The sequence below is a fragment of the Mercenaria mercenaria genome, chromosome 12, assembly GCF_021730395.1.
Source record: "Mercenaria mercenaria strain notata chromosome 12, MADL_Memer_1, whole genome shotgun sequence".
Classification (NCBI taxonomy): Eukaryota; Metazoa; Mollusca; class Bivalvia; order Venerida; family Veneridae; genus Mercenaria; species Mercenaria mercenaria.
This window is the reverse complement of record NC_069372.1, coordinates 8,109,621-8,133,899: the sequence shown is the minus strand read 5'-3', so window position 1 is coordinate 8,133,899 and position 24,279 is coordinate 8,109,621. Positions and strand designations below refer to the sequence as shown.

General features: G+C 34.8%; 1 protein-coding gene across 26 annotated transcripts in view; it reads right to left on the bottom strand.

Annotated features, from left to right (window-relative positions):
* Window positions 1-24,279, bottom strand: part of LOC123534684 (trichohyalin-like) — a 155,211-nt gene that overhangs the window by 17,831 nt on the left and 113,101 nt on the right. For 16 of the 26 annotated variants that reach the window (XM_053519111.1, XM_053519110.1, XM_053519112.1 and 13 more), the window contains 11 exons: window positions 24,237-24,251; window positions 22,373-22,551; window positions 21,772-21,877; window positions 21,360-21,518; window positions 20,294-20,395; window positions 16,358-16,540; window positions 9,158-9,289; window positions 8,259-8,479; window positions 7,469-7,514; window positions 5,116-5,178; window positions 135-209 (listed from right to left, as the gene is read on the bottom strand). In XM_053519111.1, coding sequence (XP_053375086.1) covers window positions 135-209; window positions 5,116-5,178; window positions 7,469-7,514; window positions 8,259-8,479; window positions 9,158-9,289; window positions 16,358-16,540; window positions 20,294-20,395; window positions 21,360-21,518; window positions 21,772-21,877; window positions 22,373-22,551; window positions 24,237-24,251 — 1,281 coding nt within the window. The remainder of the gene's footprint in view (window positions 1-134; window positions 210-5,115; window positions 5,179-7,468; window positions 7,515-8,258; window positions 8,480-9,157; window positions 9,290-16,357; window positions 16,541-20,293; window positions 20,396-21,359; window positions 21,519-21,771; window positions 21,878-22,372; window positions 22,552-24,236; window positions 24,252-24,279) is intronic. The other 10 variants (XM_053519133.1, XM_053519126.1, XM_053519131.1 and 7 more) reach the window with 4 other exon arrangements.

Genomic DNA, 24,279 nt, shown 5'->3' with positions numbered 1-24,279 from the left:
AAAATCAAGTTGTGCTAGGGTTGAAAGGAAAAACAATCAACCAGAAAACCCTTGTCTAGAGGTAGTAGCTAGTGTAGAGCTTCCCTGTAGCTGGGTGCAAATCCGTAACCTTAAAACAATTTGCAAAAAAATACCCGATCTGTTTTGAACTCCTGGTTTTGTTCATTTGGCTCCTTTGGGCCAACCCTTGGGGAGGTTAATATCTTAAACTGAAAGACGTAGGATATACTTTAAAATTGAAATTATCCACCAGGGAGTAACTTTTATCAATTTAGCTTTGCCAAACATTAATTCTCCTGGAAAACTCAGATTTAAAATACAGCTTCACAGTGTAGATACCAAACTGCACAATTAAACTCTTTCTAAATGTTGGTTACTGTTATAATTCATTTAACTACCAAATTAAGACATTAAGTAAAACTTGCGATTTGCTTCATAATTGTGTCTGCAGTTAATTCACATAATCCTTATTTGCAGACTGTTTTAATAAAGAGCCGTGCCATAAGAAAACCAACATAGTGGGTTTGCAACCAGCATGGATCCAGACCAGCCTGCGCATCCGCGCAGTCTAGTCAGGATCCATGCTGTTCGCTAACAGTTTCTCTAATTCCAATAGGCTTTGAAAGCGAACAGCATGGATCCTGACCAGACTGTGCAGATGCGCAGGCTGGTCTGGATCCATGCTGGTCTCAAACCCACTATGTTCGTTTTCCCATGGCGCGGCTCAATTATATCTTCAATCAGTCCTGATATAACAGATATATAAAGCTATACAGACGGTAAAGCACCACTGGCACTAGGTCACAACGGGGTGAGAAAAATTATTCGAGTGGATCCTGATAATCTCATAGTGAAATTATTTTTTTTCACTGGTATAAAACTACACAATATACAAATGTGGAAAAGATGAGATATATGAATAATTGGAAAATCATTTAAAAAAAACAAACTACATTGAAAGACAATTATAGATATTTAGTGTTTGAAATTATTTTTTGTCCAATGGCATTGCAGTATTTTTCAAATTATTGGGAAATTTATTTTCAAATTGGTAAATCAACATTTACTTCCAGTTGTTCAAAATTAACCCGATGAGTCACATACTGTAGGCGGAGCTTAAATTTGTAAACAAAAAATAATTTCAAACACAGGTTAGTGTTTATTAGTAAGCATTTATCAAATTAAATTCGTTGCGCGGGTGACAGACAAATTTAATTTGACAAATGCTTACTAATAAACACTAACCTATACATAAAATTCCTTATTTATAAATCCCTTCATAATAAAGTATGCAACAGTAACATGAGGTGATTCCAAGTACAAAATGTACTAAGAAATCATTTAATTTCATGTGTAAAAAATGTCCATGGATTTTGGCCAAATATGGCTATTTCATGCAGATAAGAAGTTGTGGATTTTTGTGCTTGAAGGGTACTTATATGCGAAAATTATTTGTTTATAGGAATTAAATTTCATACACTGACGCAAAAACCATAAATATTAGTCCCACATGAATACTAATGATTTCACAGTATCTTTAACCCTTAACCTGCTTAATTGCTATAATGAACTTGTCCATCTTTCAATTTGGACAGTACCATTAACTGATAAAAGGGGTGCTTATCAAAAAAGATACTGACTGAATGGCAAACAGTGCAGATCTTGATCAAACTGCACAGATGTGCAGGCTGATCATGATCTACATTGGTAGCAAGGCAGAATCAGTTCTGTTTAGCATGATACGGGTTAAAGTAAAGCAAAGCTAACTGTAAAGAATATCATGATAGTTTTAAACTCTGATACCTCTTAAAAATTTTTGAAAATTAATTAACTTAATAACATATTAATACAATGCTTTTTACCTCTTAAAAAATTTTGAAAATTAATTAACTTAATAACATATATTAATACAATGCTTTTTATACTGATAAACAACAAATCTCAAACTTACTAGCAATATCTACTGAAAACCTTGACCTGACCAAAAAAGATTGAATAAATCCTTTATGAAATTATTAAAACCCATGGTCCAAGGTTATAAAACAATGTTTGGAGGTCAGCCTAAAATATGCAACATCTGATTGGTTCTTGCTGAGTACAGTTTTTGAAATCGACCAATGGTATGACTGCATTCTTAGACTGATCTCCATAACCTAGGGGTCTCTTTATATTCTTAGCCATATTCATAATTGTCACCAAAAAGCAATTTCAACATGATAAGACTGGCAACATATTTACATCTAAGCAAAGAAAAGAGGAAGAAAACTTCAATTTTAGAGTAGAAATTGACTGAAGTGTAATTCTACAGTTTTTATCAAATGGGGAAAAAGTGATTCTGGTGTTGAAAGTCTGAATATACGTGCATTTTTGTTCTATGGGCAAAACATCTGACACTACATAAATCCATAACATTGAAGCAAAACACACATTTAACTATATGTCTGAATAAAACAGATCTAGAAATAAGTTGAACTCTGTCTTGTATTAAAACTGTCTACCATAATGAGCAAAAATCTAATCTCTCAGTACTTGAAAGAAGAGGGCCAAGATGGCTCTATTTGCCCACCTGACTCAAATGGGTATACATGTTTTCTTGGCAGAGGGCCTCTCATAAAGCAATATGCCAAGTATACAAGCTTTAGGCCATGGGGTTTTTGACAAGAAGACAAGGGACCCAACAGGTGGGGCCAATTTGACCCCAGGGTCATTACTTCAACAAACCTTGTAGGGGATCACTACACAATAATTCAAACCAACTATCTAGGGCTCTATGTTTTAGACAAGAACATCTTTTAAAGATTTTAAAAATAAGTCTACGAAAACCAAGTCAACCCCTGGGCAGGGCCAATTTTGACCCAAGGGACATAATTTAACCACTGGCAGAGTACCACTACACAATTATATTAATAACTTTATTAGAGGACTATGCAAGGTCTAATTTATACATAATTTATTATAGGTCAATTGTGAAGCAAGTTCCACAACTTATATTAATCACTCTAGACACCTCATTCCTGATGAAATCCATCACCACAAACGTATGAGAGAAGAGAAGCCAGTTTCCCTTTTAATGCCGAGTGTCAAGCAAGGGAGCTACTGGTACCATTTTTCACGTCTTTGGTATGACGCGGATGGGGAATGAACCCGCGACCTCCCGCATTCGAAGCCGGTGCTCTACCACTAGACTATCGAGGTGGTTTATGCAAGGTGTCAGCCATCGACTTCCAACAAATGGTTTCAGAGATGTTGTTTGAAGAGAAAAGAGGACGGACAGATGGACAGTAAGTGATCACAATAATTCACCCCAAGGACGTCTTGTTCAGGTGATCTAAAAAGTGCACTAAAGTGTCTTGTGTCTTGAATAAGACAAGAGGACCATGATGGTCCTGAATCGCTCACCTCTTCCCATATGACCCAGTTTTGAGTATGACGTCATTTTTTCTATTATCTGACATAGTGACCTAGTTTTTGAGCTCATGTGACCCAGTTTTGAACTTGACCTAGATATTATCAAGATAAAAATTCTGACCAATTTTCATGAAGATCCATTGAAAAATATGGTCTCTAGAGAGGTCAAAAGATTTTAATAATTTTAGACCTACTGACCTAGTTTTTGACCGCAGTTGACCCAGTTTCAAATTTGACTTAGATATCATCAAGATGAACATTCAGACCAACTTTCATACAGATCCCATGAAAAGTATGGCCTCTAGAGAGGTCACAAGGTTTTTTTATTATTTGACCTACTGACCTAGTTTTTTATGGCATGTGACCCAGTTTCAAACTTGACCTAGATATCATCAAGATGAACATTCTGACCAATTTTTATGGAGATCCATTCACAAGTATGGTCTCTAGAGAGGTCACAAGGTTTTTCTATTTTTAGACCTAATGACCTAGTTTTTGACCGCACATGACCCTGTTTCGAACTGGACCTAGATATCATCAAGATGAACATTCAGACCAATTTTCATACAGATCCCATGAAAAATATGGCCTTTAGAGAGGTCACAAGGTTTTTCTATTATTTGACCTACTGACCTAGTTTTTGATGGCACATGACCCACTTTCAAACTTGACCTAGATATCATCAAGATGAACATTCAGACCAATTTTCATACAGATCCCATGAAAAATATGGCCTCTAGAGAGGTCACAAGGTTTTTCTATTATTTGACCTACTGACCTACTTTTTGACCGCACATGACCCACTTTCGAACTTGACCTAGATATCATCAAGGTGAACATTCTGACCAATTTTCATGAAGATCTTATGAAATATATGGCCTCTAGAGAGGTCACAAGGTTTTTCTATTTTTAGACCTACTGACCTAGTTTTTGTCCGCACATGACCCAGTTTCGAACTTGACCTAGATATCATCAAGATGAACATTCAGACCAACTTTCATACATATCCCATGAAAAATATGGCCTCTAGAGAGGTCACAAGGTTTTTCTATTATTTGGCCTACTGACCTAGTTTTTGATGGCACGTGACCCAGTTTCGAACTTGACCTAGATATTATCAAGGTGAACGTTTTCACTAATTTTCATGAAGATCTTGTGAAATATATGGCCTCTAGAGAGGTCACAAGGTTTTTCTATTTTTAGACCTACTGACCTAGTTTTTGATGGCACGTGACCCAGTTTCGAACTTGACCTAGATATCATCAAGGTGAACATTCTGACCATGTTTCATGAAGATCTTGTGAAATATATGGCCTCTAGAGAGGTCACAAGGTTTTTCTATTTTTAGACCTACTGACCTAGTTTTTGAAGGCACGTGACCCAGTTTCGAACTTGACCTAGATATCATCAAGATGAACATTCTGACCAACTTTCATAAAGATCCCATGAAAAATGTTACCTCTAGAGTGGTCACAAGCAAAAGTTTACGGACGGACGCACGCACGCACGGACGGACGACGGACGACGGACACCGCGCGATCACAAAAGCTCACCTTGTCACTTTGTGACAGGTGAGCTAAAAATGGGTGATTTGGGTGCAGAGAAATCTAAAAATATGTGATTTGATCCTGTATACTAAAAAATTCCGACACTACATGAAATCTACGTTACTGTAGCAGCACACCCATATCTAAATATTACACAAACCTCACTCGCACGACAAACTTCCTGGGCGTCAGTAAACAGAAACAGGTCGTCTCGAGATTTTTGCTTAAAGTTTACAAAAAATTGGAACAAATGAAAATAAAACACATACAGGAAACAGATAAAATGATAGTAACTAAATGTACAGAATGTTGCAAAGAAATGGTGATTATAAACAGAATGTTAAGATATTTATGTAAAATGAAAGCATGACTTTTTGATTCCTTCTGGCATTAAATTTTAGTTTACAAATAGTCTGTTTCATATCGCATCAACCAACAGAAAAATAATAGTAAAAGTTACAATTTAGCCAACTACATACAATTCTGATAAATTTTGAAATGAGACTGTAACAAGAGGGCCATAAAGGCCCTGTATCGCTCACCTGACCTACTGACCTACTGACCTAAAGATCATCAAGATTAACATTCTGACCAAGTTTCATAAAGATATGGTCATAAATGTGATCTTGAAGTGTTAACTAGCTTTTCCTTTTATGCCCTAGTTTTTGACCCCACAAGACCAAGATTCAAACTTGACCTAAAGATCATCAAGATTAACATTCTGACCAAGTTCCATGAAGATACAGTCATAAATGTGGCCTCTAGAGTGTTAACAAGCTTTTCTTTGATTTGACCTAGTGACCTAGTTTTTGACCCCACCTGACCCAGATTAGGACTTGACCTATAGATCATCGAGAACAACATTCTGACCAAGTTTCATTAAGATATGGACATAAATGTGGCCTCTACAGTGTTGACTAGCTTTTCCTTTGATTTGACCTGGTGACCTAGTTTTTGATCCTACATTCCCCGGGGAAAGAACTGACTGGGGAAAAAACTGACCATTACACCGGTTCAAACTGGACCTTGAGACAATCAAGATTAACATTCTGACCAAGATTCATGAAGATACAGTCATAAATGTGGCCTCTACAGTGTTAAAAAGCTTTTCCTTTGATTTGACCTGGTGACCTAGTTTTTGACCCCAGATAGCCTAATATTGAACTCGTCCAAGATTTTATTGAGAGTAATATTCTGACCAAGTTTCATTAACATTGGGCCAAAAATGTGACCTCTAGAGTGTTAACAAGCTTTTCCTTTGATTTGACCTGGTGACCTAGTTTTTGATCCCAGATGACCCAATATCAAATTCGTCCAAGATTTTATTGAGAGTAATATTCTGACCAAGTTTCATTTAGATTGGCCCAAAATTGTGATCTCTAGAGTGTTAACAAGCTTTTCCTTTGATTTGACCTGATGACCTAGTTTTTGACCCCAGATGACCCAATATCAAACTCATCTAAGATTTTATTGAGGATAACATTCGGACCAAGTTTCATTAAGATTGGGCCAAAATTGTGACCTCTAGAGTGTTAACAAGCTTTTCCTTTGATTTGACCTGGTGACCTAGTTTTTGACATCAGATGACCCAATATCGAACTCGTTCAAGATTTTATTGAGAGTAACATTCTGACCAAGATTCATTAAGATTGGGCCAAAATTGTGACCTCTAGAGTGTTAACAAGCTTTTCCTTTGATTTGACCTGGTGACCCTAGTTTTTGACCCCAGATGACCCAATATCAAACTCGTCTAAGATTTTATTGAGAGTAATATTCTGACAAAGTTTCATTAAGATTGGGCCAAAATTTTGACCTCTAGAGTGTTAACAAGCTTTTCCTTTGATTTGACCTGGTGACCTAGTTTTTGACCCCAGATGACCCAATATCGAATCATCCAAGATTTTATTGAGGGTAACATTCTGACCAAGTTTCATTAAGATTGGGCCCAAATTGTGACCTCTAGAGTGTTAACAAGCTTTTCCTTTGATTTGACCTGGTGTCCTACTTTTTGACCTCAGATGACCCAATGTTGAACTCGTCCAAGATTTTATTGAGGATAACATTCGGACCAAGTTTCATTAAGATTGGGCCAAAATTGTGACCTCTAGAGTGTTAATTAATAGTCAAATTGTTGACGATGGACGGACGGACGACGGACACAGGGCGATCACAAAAGCTCACCTTTGAGCACCTTGTGCTCAGGTGAGCTAAAAATCTATGAAGAAAAATGACCAAACGCCATTCTTTCGTCAAAAAGTCAGCTCTAAATGTGAGTAAAAAATTCACAGCACTGTGGTCAGTTACGTCGATATACACAAAACTAAAACATTTTTATCATCAGAATCTACAAATTCACAATACTGAATGCACATGTATCTGAAAAAACAACCATCTGCTTATATTAATGAGAGACGATCTTTGTTGAATATATTCTAAAAGAGTAGATTAGAACTATTAGAGTTCTAAAACCTATTCTACTTGTAAAGGAATAATACATCTCAGTATATACATACCAGGGCTGAAGTTGTAGGTGACTTTGAGCTAGTAGTATTCTGTGAACTGAAATACAAAAATATTTTACTACATATGCAGACAAGCAATGGGTTGGCAAGTGTTAATTGTAAACTTCATAGAGAAAAATTGAAATAAATCACTTTCTTCTAAATTCTGCTAGTATGTTAAGAATATGTTCACTTCTAAATTGAAGTAAAATAGTTAGAATGACCATTATATCAACTTATAAATAATTTAAAGAAACTGTAGATCAAAGCCAGAAACTCATATCTACAGCTCAACAAAACCAATTGTCTGCTCATGCATAAATATGTGTAGAAATCATCTCTGAACAAGTGTAACTTGCAGCAATTTTTGTTCTGCTGGATGAGTGCAAGTTTTGACCAAAAATATAATAAAATTCTACGAAAATGAATCTGTAAAAAACATCCACACATCTCAGTGACTGTTTAAAAAAAGAAAATGATTTGTTTTCGCAACTCTAAAATCCGTTACAACACCAAATTATGGTCACATCAGATAGATGCTCTGTACACAACAAGATTCCGGTATGTACAGTCCATAAAATAAACGACCTGTACCACTTTCACCATACGCAAACAGATGCATTATGAACAATACAGTATAATAGGCATTTTTCTCAAGTGAGTTGCAGACCAAATACAAATTGCAGCAGGATGAGTGAAAATTTTAAGCAGCTCGTCCTGCAGAATGACTTGCTTTCAAACAATTTGTTTAGTTTTAAAGAAATTTCTGCATTTTTTAATTGTAAAAAATTAAAGAACTAACTTGCTAAGTGAAATCTGTCTGGGTGTGAGCCCAAGCACCTCTGATGTTTTCCGGCATTCTTCATTAATCTCGTTAACCAATGTTCGCTCTGTCCGGTCCTGAGAAAAACTGAGTTCTTTTTGTTGTCTTGCTAAACGCATCCGCTCCTCACGGAACTGACGTAGCTCTTCTTCTTGAACTCTGATTGTATCCTTTAATTTGTCAATTTCTTTCTTATGCTCCTGTAATGACAGAAATGAAATGAGACAACATCCCATTAACATTCATTCAAATAACTTTAAACATGTACAATATTGTTCATCAAAAACATATATGAGCCGTTCCATGAGAAAACCAACATAGTGGGTTTGCGACCAGCATGGATCCAGACCAGCCTGCGCATCTGCGCAGTCTGGTCAGGATCCATGCTGTTCGCTTTTAAAGCCTATTGGTATTGGAGAAACCGTTAGCGAACAGCATGGATCCTGACCAGACTGCGAAGATGCGCAGGCTGGTCTGGATCCATGCTGGTCGCAAACCCACTATGTTGGTTTTCTCATGGCACGGCTCAATTATATTATACATGATTACCATCAAAATAGAAGGGTGTTATAGCATCACAGTATAACCTTGAAACCACTGTCCTCATTCCGACCTATCCAAAAGCAAGCTATGCACTCTCCTTGCAGATCAATGTAACTTCTTCAGTCCCTAAAATAATTTGGCATTGAACTGAATAGTTTTGTTGTAAAATTGTGGTAGACACATCCACTTAGTTATTTGAAAAAAAATAAATACATATTACGGTACCTTTATATGTTTTGTAAACTATAATATTGCAGCAAGACAAGAAATTTTACTACTGTTGGATTGACCTTCTAAAACAGCAAGTGAATAATTTCTTTACTTTCCTCATTTACCTGTTTCAATTGTTCTTTAATTCTGTCTAACTCTGATAATTGCTCCTGTCTCATCAACTCCTTGGCACGTGCTACAGCCACAAGTTTCTCGTGCACTACTGCTTTGTTTGAGTTCTTCAGCTCTTCCAATTCCTGACATGAAAGTAATCAGTTATGTACATTTGCCTTATTATGTCATGTACACATAGTCTAAAAATTTTCCAGAAATAACAAAACAGAGTAGTAAAAAAAAAAAAAAATAATAACATTTTTTACAAAAACAATTTTTTAACTCTTTGCATGAAGAAATCTGTTTTGTAACTGTGAAAATATCATTTGGGACTTCTACATATTTTACGATTTTTTTTTTTTACGAACTGAAGATGAACATCTGCAATTAAATACATGACAGTTAAGTACATGCCTATATAGGACTCAGAACTTCACTATTTTTTAAGGCATGACAGTTCCTTTTCATTTGTTGTAAACTTTAATACCACAATACACCTCAAAAGAAAACAAATCTTTATCATACTGTCACCTTGGCACAAAACTGAATAAATGCATTGAAATACAGAAGCATTATTGAGATTTTGTGCTGAGGTGACAAAATTATTGTATAAAATTTATAGAACATGGAAATACACTTATACATTATAAGTGTGGTCCCTAATGCATTGAAAAAGTCCATTAAGTTATTATTACTATTATTATTATACCAGATTTATATAGCGCCCTTTTCATGATCAATTTCATGTTCAAAGGCACTTTACATAGTTCAAATGCAGCCAAACAGGGCGCATAATTCATCCTCTACTAGTACAGACACAGAGCGATCTGACCAGCGGGACAGAGTGAGACAAAGCCCCCACGACTGAGAGATCAGAAATCAGATACAGGCTTGTCCGGCTAACTTAGCCTAGCTCATTTCGAATAGACAGCCTGGTTCTTTAACGTGCCCAGTGTATAGCACTGATACACGCAAGGATTGCCTGGGTTCCTGACCAGTACACCTCTAGTTATATAAGGCCAATCTTTAAAATATCTTTGTTTCCTCTCATTAACGGCTGGGTAGGCAGGTAGGTAAGTTATCTTAGTATTTCTTTCTTTGTTTAATACATTTGTATCGTTTTCAATATATATATGTGTGATATATATAAGCAGCCTGTCCCTCCTGTATTAAGAATAACACCATTTTTTTATTCACACACAGCTCTGTTACATCTGTAACTTTTGTCATAAGTTTAATTTAAAAGACCATAATTATATTCATTCAGAATCAGAACCATATATCCTAAAAGATAATAATACTTTCTTAATTTTAGGCCAAACTATTTCTGATTTTACAGACTGTCAAAATTAACTTTTAATTTATCATGTTTAAATACAAGTTACTATATTTACAAAAGAGTAAAAGCCATATAGATAAGACTAGGCTAAAGTTTGAAAGGGTAGAATAATAATGTTTAGAATACAAGAACAATACTATCGCTGTATCTCAGTGTTTTATGATACCCCTTGATAAACTATTTGTTCAACAAGTTTTACTTTAAACATACAATAATTATGTAAAGGTGTTTAAACATGTTCCTAAAATTTACACACTTCTGAACTTTTCTTTTTAATTTCAGCATAATTTTAACATAATTTAGCATACCAGAAGCATTAATTAGATGACTGAAAAGAAAAGTATGTCCATGACTTTTTTTTTGGAGAACGGGAAGTAGAAGAATTTTGTCTGATAAACTGTTTTCAAACATAAAATGTTCAAATATTATAGTATTCAATATGAAATATGTCGAAAATAAAATATCCTGCAAATTAAATAGACATTATTATTTCCATCCTAAGGGAGAATAGACCACATCAAGACTCGACTGAAACTCTCAGAAAATACAATACATCTTCATAGGGTGTCGAAATGTTTACATCATATTTACATCTCGGGGGGTGGGGGCGGGGGGTGGAATCTGAGTCATGTCCAGCATGATAAGGGTTCATTTACTGTGTAAGTACAGTAAAACTTTTTTTTGTAAATTGTGAATACTCCAATCACACAGTCTACCTACTGCATTAGTGATATTATTTACAAACTAACGCTACAACAGACCCTTCAGTGTCATTTCATCTTAAAATTGCAATTACCAAAGGCTAGCACAATTCTTGTATTTAAAAGAAGTCTCAATGTTTATTCCTGTGTAAAAACACAAACATAGCATTTAATATATAATACAAATTAAATAAATAATTTTCCCAATAAACTAAGATTTCAAAAAATTACCCGTGAACAGGACAAGAACCTGTTCCTGACTTCTCTCAATTGGTCATAATCCAGATCCATTTTTAAGATATTGATACCTCCACTATTTTGAAAACTTTTTTTTCACAATCCAGGCTACAGGCGTTCTCTCAAAGCTATGTAGTTCTCTACTTGTTCAAGCCTACTAATATTCAACCATTGTGGCTGATGGTCTAAATGTATGAATGCCTCTCGTATATTCTCTACTATCTTCTATGTTCCTTCATTAATTATTAAATTATTTCAATCTATTTAATTGCACACTGAGTTAAATTGAACATCAATTTCATTTTAATTATTCATTTCACCATAGTATACTTGCATTCAGGCGAAAACTCCACAATTTTAAATTTTTTTTTACACAATTATTTAAAATAAAAAAAATATTCCATAAGGCTTTCGACTGCACTTCAACCGTCAACAAACCACTGACAGTAATTAAACGTCTACCATAAATCACGTTTCGAAAGTTTTTTTTTCTTTACAATTAAAACGGGTGATTAAATGTAATCACTATACTAATGATTTATCAATAGTTCACAGTGCTTATATAGAAAGCTATTGGCGAGTTGAAATGCCTGTCTTAAATGCCCAAAGATAATCAATCTCCCACCGCTAATAAATTCTTTATCCATTCAACTTAGTACACCTTTTATGTAAATGTACGTTAAAGAAGCATTCGTATAATCGCTATAATGCATTAATAATTTACCGCCACTTGCACTTAAAACTACTGTTCTTTAAGCGTCTTTAAGATGTTTGTTTTCCCAGCTTAAGGAGCTGTTGTAAATATTTTTATCTTATATTTTATACAAAAGATTAAACAAACAAGTATTCTCGCTTTTGAGTTACGAAAATATTGAAAAGATAATGTTTTTCGACAGTTTAGAACATGTGTGGATCAATTTTGCGCACTAGTTTTTAAAGAAAATATTTAGAAGGTAATAGTTTTCGACAGTTTTGAATATGTATGAATCAATTTTGCACACTAGTATGTACAATGAAAATGGAGGAGTGGACAATATTCTATAACAGTCATCAAATTTGAATTAAGAATTAATTATGCAACTGTGTACCATCAGGTTAAAAACGACTTCCTTAAACCATCTTACAATTTTTTTCAAATTCTGGTTACCGAAACAAGAACAGTCATGTTAAAACACAATTGTTAATGCATATCACAACTCAAAAAAGGACTCTATAAAAGTAAAAACATGAAAAAATACTATGATCTCTGACAAAAAATGCCAATCTATATAATGGTCTATTTTTCATGACACACATCATAAATTGAAAATCAACCTGTCATCTGAAAAATCTTCCATGTACCAGAATGCCAAATTTAAGGATAATTTTGAATCAGAATAAATACATTTCACTTGCATTGTTACACAACATACACAGCTTTTGTTAAATTGCTAAAACTGACTAAAGTACTTTCTTTCATTTGAAAATAATTAATCCAAGCTATATACAAATGAATTTATGGTTGTACAAATTTTGATTTAAAATCACTGTACCGAAATTACAATACATTCTACTATTCTAAACCATTTTATTGCTATCCAATTTATTTTTTCACACAAATAACTAAAACTTTAGCGTAAGCAAAATCAGTTTCTTTTGATAACTCTAAATAATACATGACAGACATAAATGCACTAAAAATCTCAACAATTCTGTAGAAAATGCAGGATTTAAACATTTTTTAAACTTACATATAATGTATAAATAAAGTTTAGCCAAATAAATGAGATGAAAAACTGGTTTGAATTTTGTAATACTGTGGAATCATTAACCTTTAGCCCACAGAATTTCTAAAATGGACTGGTCCATCATTCAATTTGGGCGGTAACATCTATTATTCGAAGGGGTGTTCACTGAAAATTTACTGACTGTATAGCGACCAGTACAGACAAATATCGGCCTGTACGTCTAAGGCAGAATCACTTGCTGCCGGCAGGCTAAAGGTTAATATAGTCTTGATGGACTATTTTTCACGGACTTGGTGTTTGACACTCAAAAGGCGAACCAGTAAAGTATATTTGAGCTGTCCTAGAGAAAACCAACATAGTGGCTTTGCGACCAGCATGGATCCAGACCAGCCTGCGCATCCGCGCAGTCTGGTCAGGATCCATGCTGTTCGCTAACAGTTTCTCCAATTCCAATAGCCTTTAAAAGCGAACAGCATGGAGCCTGACCAGACTGCACAGATGCGCAGGCTGGTCTGGATCCACGCTGGTCGCAAACCCACTATGTTGGTTTTCTCATGGCACGGCTCATTTCAACTTTATAAGGTCTATAATTCACCATTCATATTTCTTTTCCCTTAAAACAAATCTGATTAACATAAATTTTCTCTTACCTGGCCTAGAGACCTAATTTTTTTTCTGCTATGTTATAAAATATTTTACCAGTCATTAAACAATCATAAAAAATTATATGAAAAATTCTTACTCAATAATATGTACATGTATATGCAAATCAAAGAAAAAAAAGATTGCTGGTGGGGGACCTCCAACATTCTATTCTACATTAACAACTAAACCTGGGTAAAAGCTATCAAGCTAATAAACCCTATATAAATCAAACATGTTCACATCAACATTATTAGATGCTTTGCTAACAAAACATAAACACATTTTTACACAAGTCAGCTTCTGCAGAAAATCATAAAATCTATCCACATGCCAGTTCAAAAATTCACATACAACTTACCGCCTGCAAGAGTTTAACATGCAATAAAAAATCCATTTTTTGAAATAACTTTCATCCGGAATAGGCAGTGTTAGTTGCCAACTTTAGTTTGAATCACTTATCAAAAGCATTGACAAATGATAACACACAAATCAAATACTGGTAACCCTGAATAGTTTGTTTTAAAGGCCTATAGAATTGAAAGAAATGTTGATATTATTCTACTATTAAGACTCAAACCCAATCCATTATACATTTTACACTGCTTTTATGTTTTTTATTTTACTGTTTGGTTTAGTTATACAAACACAATTTAGGTCTTGTGGCTACTTTTCCAGCATTTGGTTGTTAAGGAAGAGCTCAGCTGGCCTTACAATACAGGCGTCTCAGGCATGCGCAGGTACCTGGGTGAAACCACCGACCTTCCATAAGACAACTAGATGTCTTCCTCACATGAAAAAGCTATGTTTCGAACCCACATTGGTTAGGGGCAAGTGATTCAAAGCCAATGACCTTAACCACTCTAATACAAAGCCCCAGCTCTTATGAAAGGATCTAGCTGTCAGCATATGAGCCGCACCATGAGAAAACCGACACAGTGTGTTTGCGACCAGCATGGATCCAGACCAGCCTGCGCATCCTTGCAGTCTGGTCAAGATCAATGCTGTTCGTCAGTGGTTTCTCTAGTTGCAATAGGCTTTGGAAGCACAGGCTGGTCTGGATCCATGCTGGTCACAAACGCACTATGTTGGTTTTCTCATGGCGCCTCATATGTAAGCCAGCTTCTGGGAGAAAAAAAAGACTGGCTTCTAAGGAGAAACAGATCTGCATCAACTGGAGCTCAAACCTGTGCTGCATGACATGAGGGGCAGACACTATATCATTTACACAACAAAAACCTTTAAATCTTACTATTTCATCCATCAAGCAATGAATATTATAAAGCAGTATAAAGTGTCCATTCACAGCAGACAGAGTGTGTTTTTTTTTAACAAAAAAAGGTCATTTGTAATTAAATTTTTAGAACCAGTCCCTTTTCAGTCAGCCAGAGCACTATGAATATAAATAATTAATATTTTTCCAATATTATTTGCTGTTTATATATTTACTATTTGCTTATGGCAAAAACAAATATTATACTTTCAGTTCATCAATAATTTTTCAATTTACTGAAAGATTTTTAATTTCAAAATTCCAAACAAGGAAAATGGAAATGTGTTTACAAAAGAAATTCTTTTGAATCTAAAAATGTTTTTTACACGGAAGCTCACAATAGTAAAATCTATGGTACTATATTTTTAACACTTAAAGACCTATTTCTTTTATTTTTTGATGTTAGTTGATATGTATTAGTTTTAACATTTAAACTGGCCTTTGAACAGTCGATATCTTTCCCTCACATTTCGTATTCAACCATCCAATATTTGATTTTGCCATGTGCATAAAATAATTCTGGCCAAAAATAAAATTAAAACCAGAGACATTACATTTGAGTTTGATTTAGAAACAAGAGGCCCAAATGGGATTAAGTCGTTCACCTGATGAAAACCTTAACCATCTGACTTTGCTTCTAACTAGGTTTGGTGAAAATCCTTTAAGCTATTCATTAAAACAAAACGGAGGCATGACGATGGACGCCAGACCATCCACCTATACTAATAGCTCACCCTGAACAAAGTTCAGGTGAGCTAAAAATATCTTGACTATATTACTAGGTAGTATACTTTTGGTACAGACATCCAAGAAGCATATTCTGCCAAATTACTTTGTAAGTTGATCTGCAGACGGTAGATTTCAGAATTTTCAATAGAGTCATGTATGAAAATTAGCCACGCCCCTTGCAGCCATGTTTTTTGGTGTGTTTTTTTTTTGGACAAATCAAAATGACTTTAATAGAGGGCCATCAAACTGAAACTGTATCAAAATTTAACCAGTGATTAAGGAGATGGCTTTTGTAGAAACTTCTATTTTTAGCTCTGGTGGCCATGTCTTTTGACAAATCCGAATAATAAAGCACAACTGTTTGAACAACTTTGAAATAAGACCATCCCTCAAAAGTTCCATCAATTTCCACTAGACAAAAAGGATATGTTATCTGAAGACAAGTGGGAATGTACACAAGCAAACTGGACAGTTTGTGACCACAATAGCCTACCATAAGGTCTTTGTGCTCGGGCAAGGTAGAAAGATAACTAACATAGCATCTATAATGTTAAGCTTCTTACATGTCTTTGTTCTTTCATCCTGGCCTCTAGACCTCTCTGTTCATCTTTCATCCTTGTCATCTGCTCCTGAAAATGTTTGATCTTCTCCCGGTGCTCGTGCTCCAGTCGATCCTTCAACTGCTGCATCGCCCAGTCCTTGTCATCCTCTAAGTTCTTTCTCTCCTTGCTCACTGCTTCCTGTACCTATAGATGATAAATCTTTTTACATATGACGAGTCTAACATTCTTTCCCATCCATCACTTTACACCAGTAGTTAATTCTAAATTAGGCAATTTAGCTAGATCTACCATACTTAAACGGAAGGAAACGTTGTGGTAATGTTAAGTCTATCTGACAGGTCATTTTTTATCATATAAGGCAGTGAAAATTTTTTAAAAATCAGCTTAGAAATGCCAGTTATAAACATTTCAATATTTGTTCAAAATGGCAGCCATTTCATTTCCATGGCAACATAAAACAAAATGGTAAATTTAATTACCTTTTAAACATTTATTTGAACTATATATCTGTAATTCTGTACATGTAAAATATTTTCTATAACTTTTTTCAAATAGAATGAAAGATGTCATAAACACACTAAAATGGCTGCCTCAATGGTTAGCCATTTTCTTTAATATCAAAATGTCATGTCTTTTTCAAAAAGTGGTCCAAATTTAAAATCATTTTTCAAATGGTTTAAACATGGCTTTCAAATAAAATCAACGTATGGTTATGCATTCATTCCCCTTTAACCTTCACACTGCTAAATTTCTAAAATGGACTAGTCGATCTTTCAATTTGGGCAGTACCATTTATGATTCGAAGGGGTGTTCACTGAAAATTTACTGACTGAATAGCGAACAGTGCAGACCATGATCAGCGTGCAGGCTGATCTTGGTCTGCACTGGTCGCAAAGGCAGAATCACTTGCTGCCAACAGGCTAAAGGATAATGACAACTAGATAACAAGTATTTCAAACCAGTACTAACTCTTTTACTAAGGTTATTGTCAAAGTACCTTCAAAACAAAAATCTAAAGGACTAGTGACATTAGAGACTGTCATGCCAAGACTGAAATTTTGAAGCTGCTAGTGTATTCATGTATTGTCAAAATCTTGTAACAAGTGTTTTGCTTGAAAAGGCAGAACTGTTGCTAACCTTTCCATGTATTCTGGTCACGGTCATCTATAATACAGCCCTTATACTCCGAGCTAACCATACATGCCAAAATCTGCTATTTTGAAAATGAGCTTAACCAGTATTGAAGTCATTTACAGATGGCCCTTACTCCTTGATTTCATACCAGTAATTATTTGTTTTCCAGAAATACATGACAACTTCTCCACATGAATCAGTAGTTGAATGACTAGACGAATTGAGCCATGCCATGAGAAAACCAACATAGTGCAGTCTGGTTAGGATCCATGCAGTTCGCTTTCAAAGTCTATTGCAATTAGAGAAACTGTTAGCGAACAGCATGGATCCTGACCAGACTGCGCGGATGCGCAGGATGGTCTGGATCCATGCTGGTCGCAAACCCACTATGTTGGTTTTCTCATGGCACGGCTCAATTATTGTATTCTGTCTTTGTTTTGTTCTTTTAGGGGCCTCCGTGGCCGAGTGGTTAGAGTCGTTGACTTCAAACCATTTGCCCCTCATCGATGTGGGTTCGAAACCTCATTTGGGGCGTAGAATTCTTCACGTGAGGAAGCCATCCAGCTGGCTTACGGAAGGTCGGTGGTTCTACCCAGGTGCCCGCTCGTGATGAAATAGTGCACGGAGGGGCACCTGGGGTCTTCCTCCACCATTAAAGCTGGAAAGTCGCCATATGACCTAAAATTGTGTCGGTGCGACGTTAAACCCAACAAAATAAATAAAATAAATTGTTTTGTTCTTGCTGTGTTTAGGGTCACTCCGTATTGTGATTTTTCCAGCCTTTTTACCATGGAGGAAGGCCACAAGAAACCCTCTGAGCACTGATTAAAGCATGTTTTGTTTGTTTTTGTTGGGTTCAATGTCACACCAACACAATTTAGGTCATATGACGACTTTCCAGCTTTGAATAATGATGGTGGAGGAAGACCCTAGGTGCCCTTCGGTGCATTATTTCATCACGAGCGGGCACCTGGGTAGAACCACCCACCTTCCAGCTGGATGGCTTCCTCGCATGAAGAATTCAACGCCCCGAGTGAGGCTCGAACCAACATCAGTGAGGGGCAAGTGATTCGAGGTCAGCAACCTTAACCGATCAGCCATGGAGGCCACTGATTCAGGCACGGGCTGGAATTTTGATAGAACCACCAGCCTTCCTCACATGATGAATTCTACACCTCAAGTAATGTTTTAATCCCAATCTCACATGGATGAGGCGCCAGTGACCTTAACCACTTGACCATGGAGACCCTTTCGTCTTCTGTCAAATCAGTATGTATTCAAAATTGATGTTCTTACTCTGCCTGCTGGACTAACCAGGTGAACTGGGCAATAACTAGAGATGGTACCTACCCAAATAAATCAAAGGGGGACAACTCTGAATTGATCAATAAACTGAAGCCAATATTAAACATTGATCAAAAGTGAATTTATTAGGCAGACAAAATATGACCTACATTTGTTTAAATCCTTTTGTATTCAATGTACAATATGCATGCTTTTCTCATGACTTACACTGACAGTTATTTTGTAAGTTGTAGTGAGGCCCTGATAGAAAGTTAAGTAATGCATGAAGATTATATAGAGTAATGCATATATTCCTTTGAAGAAAATAAACGACATTAAGAAATGTTATTAAGTTTTGATCTTTTAGCCAAAGTTGTTTACTTATTGTTCTCAATGGTCATACATTGGTTTACACAACATTTATATATCAAAATGTAAAATGTATATATCCAACAATGAGAAATAACAAAAAAAGTAAAATTGGTAACACAAAAATTCATTGTCGTCAAATATAATTACAAGGTTTTAAGGTAGTGGTTGTAATTACTACATGTTAAGGTAGCTGACAGGTAATGACTCTATGAAATGTATTTTAAGCAATTCTCAATTTAAACATTCTCTGGAGGGAACTAGCACGATCATTTGCTTTCCTTGAAAAACGAATAAATGCTGAAAAAGCATATGGAGATTACTCTATTTGATGATTTTCGTTACAGGTCAACTACCCTAAACAAACTAAAGGTGTTTTATTTATTGTTGAAAACAAAGTAATCGGATAGTTTCAGATATCAACATTAATTTAAAACTTATACTGTTTACACAACTTGAAAAAAGGTTTTTGTTGGGGCCTCTCATTTACAAATATATCAACAATTTTCACCTGAATTGAGTGCATTCATGAGTGGAAAATATTGATGGTAAAATGGTGTAGGGGTTTGTTTACAATATAAAATCTTTAATAACTTCCTTAAGGTACATTATTGGTATGGTTTTAGTAAGCTTATAATAAAGAGCATGTCATTCTCTTTCACTCAGAATTTTTTCAAGCGTTTCAGACTCTTGGCTAGTCTTGGAATTTGACTTTATTAAAAGACAAAAGGAAGTTCAGTATAGGCTCTTTCAAAATGTTGAAAGTAGAGTAAACTTACCTTATACTCTATTGAATTTATTTAGCTGTGGGAGCTTTTGATATAGACTATAATTGGGGAAGTCCTTAAATCTTTGAAAAACTGTCAATACAAGAGTTGTCCATTTTGCTTCAGATATTTTCAGAAAGCCATTTTTTAGATATCAAATATTTCTATTTTTGACATGGAGAAGAGGAAAACCATAAATATATTTAGAAAATTGGTGCACTTAGCTATCATTCCACTCTGAAAAAAACCTGTAAAGATGAATTTGAATTTTTTTGGTACCATCTCTACAATAACTTTCATTAATTTACTGCTATTCAAACAAGTGCCTCCTATTTCTTAAACAATTAAAATATATGGATATATACCTTATACATATATATACCTGCATTTTTATTTCATCGTCCCTGTTCACCTTACTTCTAGTCAGATCTGTTTCTAATTTAGCAGCTATTTTGCTCAAATGTGTAATCTCATCAGTTTTAGCCTGTAACAAATATTTTGTTTCAAATAAACCACACACTAAATGTCTAAACTGTTTCTAATTTAGCAACGAACTTGCTCAAATGACTTGTGTAACCTCATCAGTTTTAGCCTGTAACAAACATTTCGTTTCAAATAAACCACACACTAAATGTCTAAACTGTTTCTAATTTAGCAACGAACTTGCTCAAATGACTTGTGTAACCTCATCAGTTTTAGCCTGTAACAAACATTTCGTTTCAAATAAACCACACACTAAATGTCTAAACTGTTTCTAATTTAGCAACGAACTTGCTCAAATGACTTGTGTAATCTCATCAGTTTTAGCCTGTAAGGAACATTTTATTTAAAACAGCCACACAAAATCCTGAAAGAAATATCTCATCAAAAACAGCCACACAATATATGTCAGAACTGTTTCCATATAGCAGCTAGAAGTTCTCATCAGCTTTAGCCTAAAGCAAACATTTTGTATATTATGATCATAAAACGTTCTAATTTAGCAGCTAACTTGCTAAATGTGTAATCTCATCTGCTTTAGCCTGTAACAAATATTTTGTTTGAAATAGCTAAACAATGTATTAGTATTATGTTAGAACTGTTTCTAACTTAGCAGCTTAATGTAATCTCATCACTTGATTTGACATAGTCACACAATATTTTATGTCAGACCTGTTTCTAATTAAGCAGCCAACCATTGCACAGTAGTGAAAACTTTTCTGTTTTAGCGACACAGTATGTCAGATCTGTTTCTAATGTAGCAACTAACTTGCTCAAACGTGTTATCTTGTCACATATTGTTCTTCAGAGCCAAGTATCGTGAAACACATGAACATCATAAGTATTTCATTACAAAATGCAATGATAAGCTATACGATATATATCTTGCAAGACATATGATCAAAACTACCATGGCTACCACACATATTGTGTGACATTACTATATGCTAGCCAGCGTGTGCACATACCTTGATAATTGTCTCAAGTTCTGTGATTTGAGAGTCATATCTCTCCTCAGTACGTGCCGCAATATCTCGCCTCTCTTGATCTAGTTCTTCACGCATCATATCAACCGTTTTCTGCTTCTCAAGAAATAATGATTCCCTCATCTGAACCATTGCTGTATCCTGAAATTGACACAATCATTACAAGACACTCAAGACAGGTCTGATTTGCTGTTCTCTTTGAATTGGACTGAAACTATGCTGAACTTCATTCATCAATATAGTAATGAATATGATGTCATGCGGTAAAATTTCACATGTTCTCTCACCAGTCTGCACATCAAACCTGCCGTTTATGAATTCAAAATGCTTGACATCCTTCAATATTTGACCAATGCAAGCTATGTCTAATACAGAATAGAACAGTTTTACTCACCGTTTCTTTCCTCAGTGTTTGAAGGGTCTTTTTGTGTTCATCGAGGATTGAATTACGGCTTGTTTTTTCATGTTCATATTTCTCCTGCAGTGTCAATATCTGATCCCTGTAACATTAGCATCAATTTATACAGCTGAAATTTTACTAAGCTCAGGCTGTTGAAGACACACCTTTGCAATTTTTATTACAACTTGTGGTAATTTTTTCCACATTAGTACAAGTTTTGTGACCCTGGACTGCACTATTCGCTATTCAGTCAGTAAATGTTCAGTTAACACTCCTCTGAATAGTAAGTGGTGCTTCCCAAACTAAACAATGGACCAGTCCATTTTAGAAATTTAGCAGGGCAAAGGTTAAAGAGAAATACAGGGTTTTTCAAGTCCATTGTTTCAGCCCTACTGCAGACAAACCTATTATGGCTTATTTGATGAGACCACAATTCTAAACTGTCAGTATTATATTGCTATCCAGTAAAATGTTTTCACTTTATTTAAAACAAAATACAGACACCATATTTCATTAATGGCCATTAATTTTCATTTCTTATCAAGAATAATTTGAACGGCTACACACGGCTTTCACCATAATTCTTATAACTGACCTGAGCTGTAAATGTAGTTCTTCCTTCGCCCTCACTTCATCTTGCAGACTTGCAACTTTATTTGTCATTCTAATGAGATCTTGTCGCATTGTTTCCACTTCATCTAAGTTACGTTTCCTCAATTCGTTTTTCTCCGACTTGTATTTTTCTCGTTCCTCTTCATAATGGCGTGTTTTCTCCTGAAGAAATGCAAAAGTAATAAAGATTAAATGCCACACATGTAAATGTATTTCAAAATATTCAAAACTTCCCTTTTCTCTATAAGTAAATAACAAGAGATAGGATATCTTAAATTCCAAATTTGGAGACCAGACTGAAAATTCTAGCATCAGATTGGTTGATTCTGATACTAAATTCAAAACTGACAAATGCAAAGGCAGCATTCTCTGACTGGTTTCTTAACTAAATTTTACAACTTTGGAACCTGAAGAATCTAATTTGCAGGTACTTTTCATTCTACACAATGGCTATAAGTCAAACAATGTCTGAATTTTTTTTATAAATTTACTAAAAATTAAACTATTTGCATTACAAAAGAATCTCTTGGAAACAAGAATCCAATATGACAAAACTATTGTTTTGGTTCAGAATAAGTTCCTGCTATTGAAAATAACCCCTCTAATATTGAAACCCTTTCAAATTAAACTCTTCCTTTGGTGTTTGCTTTGATGGGATCCAGTGTATATGTTAAAACAAATATTTCGTAATTTTCAAAACGATACAATGAACTTCTGATCATTACAATAACATAATCATGCTGCCTAAGAACATAATACGTTACAGATTGAGGCTAGCACCTTGTCACTTCAGACTAGCACCTTATTAACTCAGCGTGAAACTGTCTTATAATTCATATAATGGTTCAATACTAAGGTGAAATTTCTATCATATAACTGCTAATAAAACATAATGTATATGAATAACATAGTTATCTTCTAAACATTATATTAACACATATAACACCGTAATACATATAACATTGACTTAGACTAGCACCTATAATATTACGCTGCTAAAAAGTGATTAAAACATATCACAAAAATACAGGGCTAACAAATACTAGTTTAACATTCAGCACAATTCATTTGTAAAATATGAAGCAGGTGAGATAGAACATTAATAAGCTAATAAACTTACTAGTGAATTAAATGAGATGTAAGTGTCATATTCTTCCCTAAAACCTAAAAAAGCCTGAGAAAAAAGGGACATAATTTTGTCTAGTCTGAACAGTTGAAAGCAATGCTCTTCTCATGTAAAACAGCAAAAATGCAATGATACAACCAAACTATTACAATATATTTTCGCTTATAAGACGCATTCTTAAGAGTCATATATCCAGTTCAAAGAGCAGGGAGCGTCTTATAAGCGCATACTCCAAGAAATTAAAAATAAATCACGTGTTTAAAATTGTTCAAGAGTCAAAACTTTGCTTAAATTTAGGAAAGAGTTATAGAACCACTGAATTGAACTTACAGATTAATGTTGATGAGAAGTGTGAAAATTTGTAAAAAAAAATAAATCTGCAACCTATCATAATGAAAAAAAAAGTCTTTGACACAATGATTTAACTGAAAGTAAATACAGTACTAGCACATCTTTGTACATGAAATTTATGGAAACAGGCAGAACAAAACTACAAGTCTTAGTATAAATATCATCAATTTGTGTAACATAAATTAGCTGAAATCAATTTAACATGTAGCCCCATCACATTTACTAAATGGAGCTTAAAGAAACATGCACTATGACTTATAGTGACTTACATTTAACACGTAATATATTATAAACATTTAGCATTAAGTTAGCTATTAAGTAATTACATGTGAACTACAGCGTGAAATATTAAACATGTAGCGGAACTTACCCCGGAACTTACTGCCTGCATTTAAACATATTTTCATTTTATA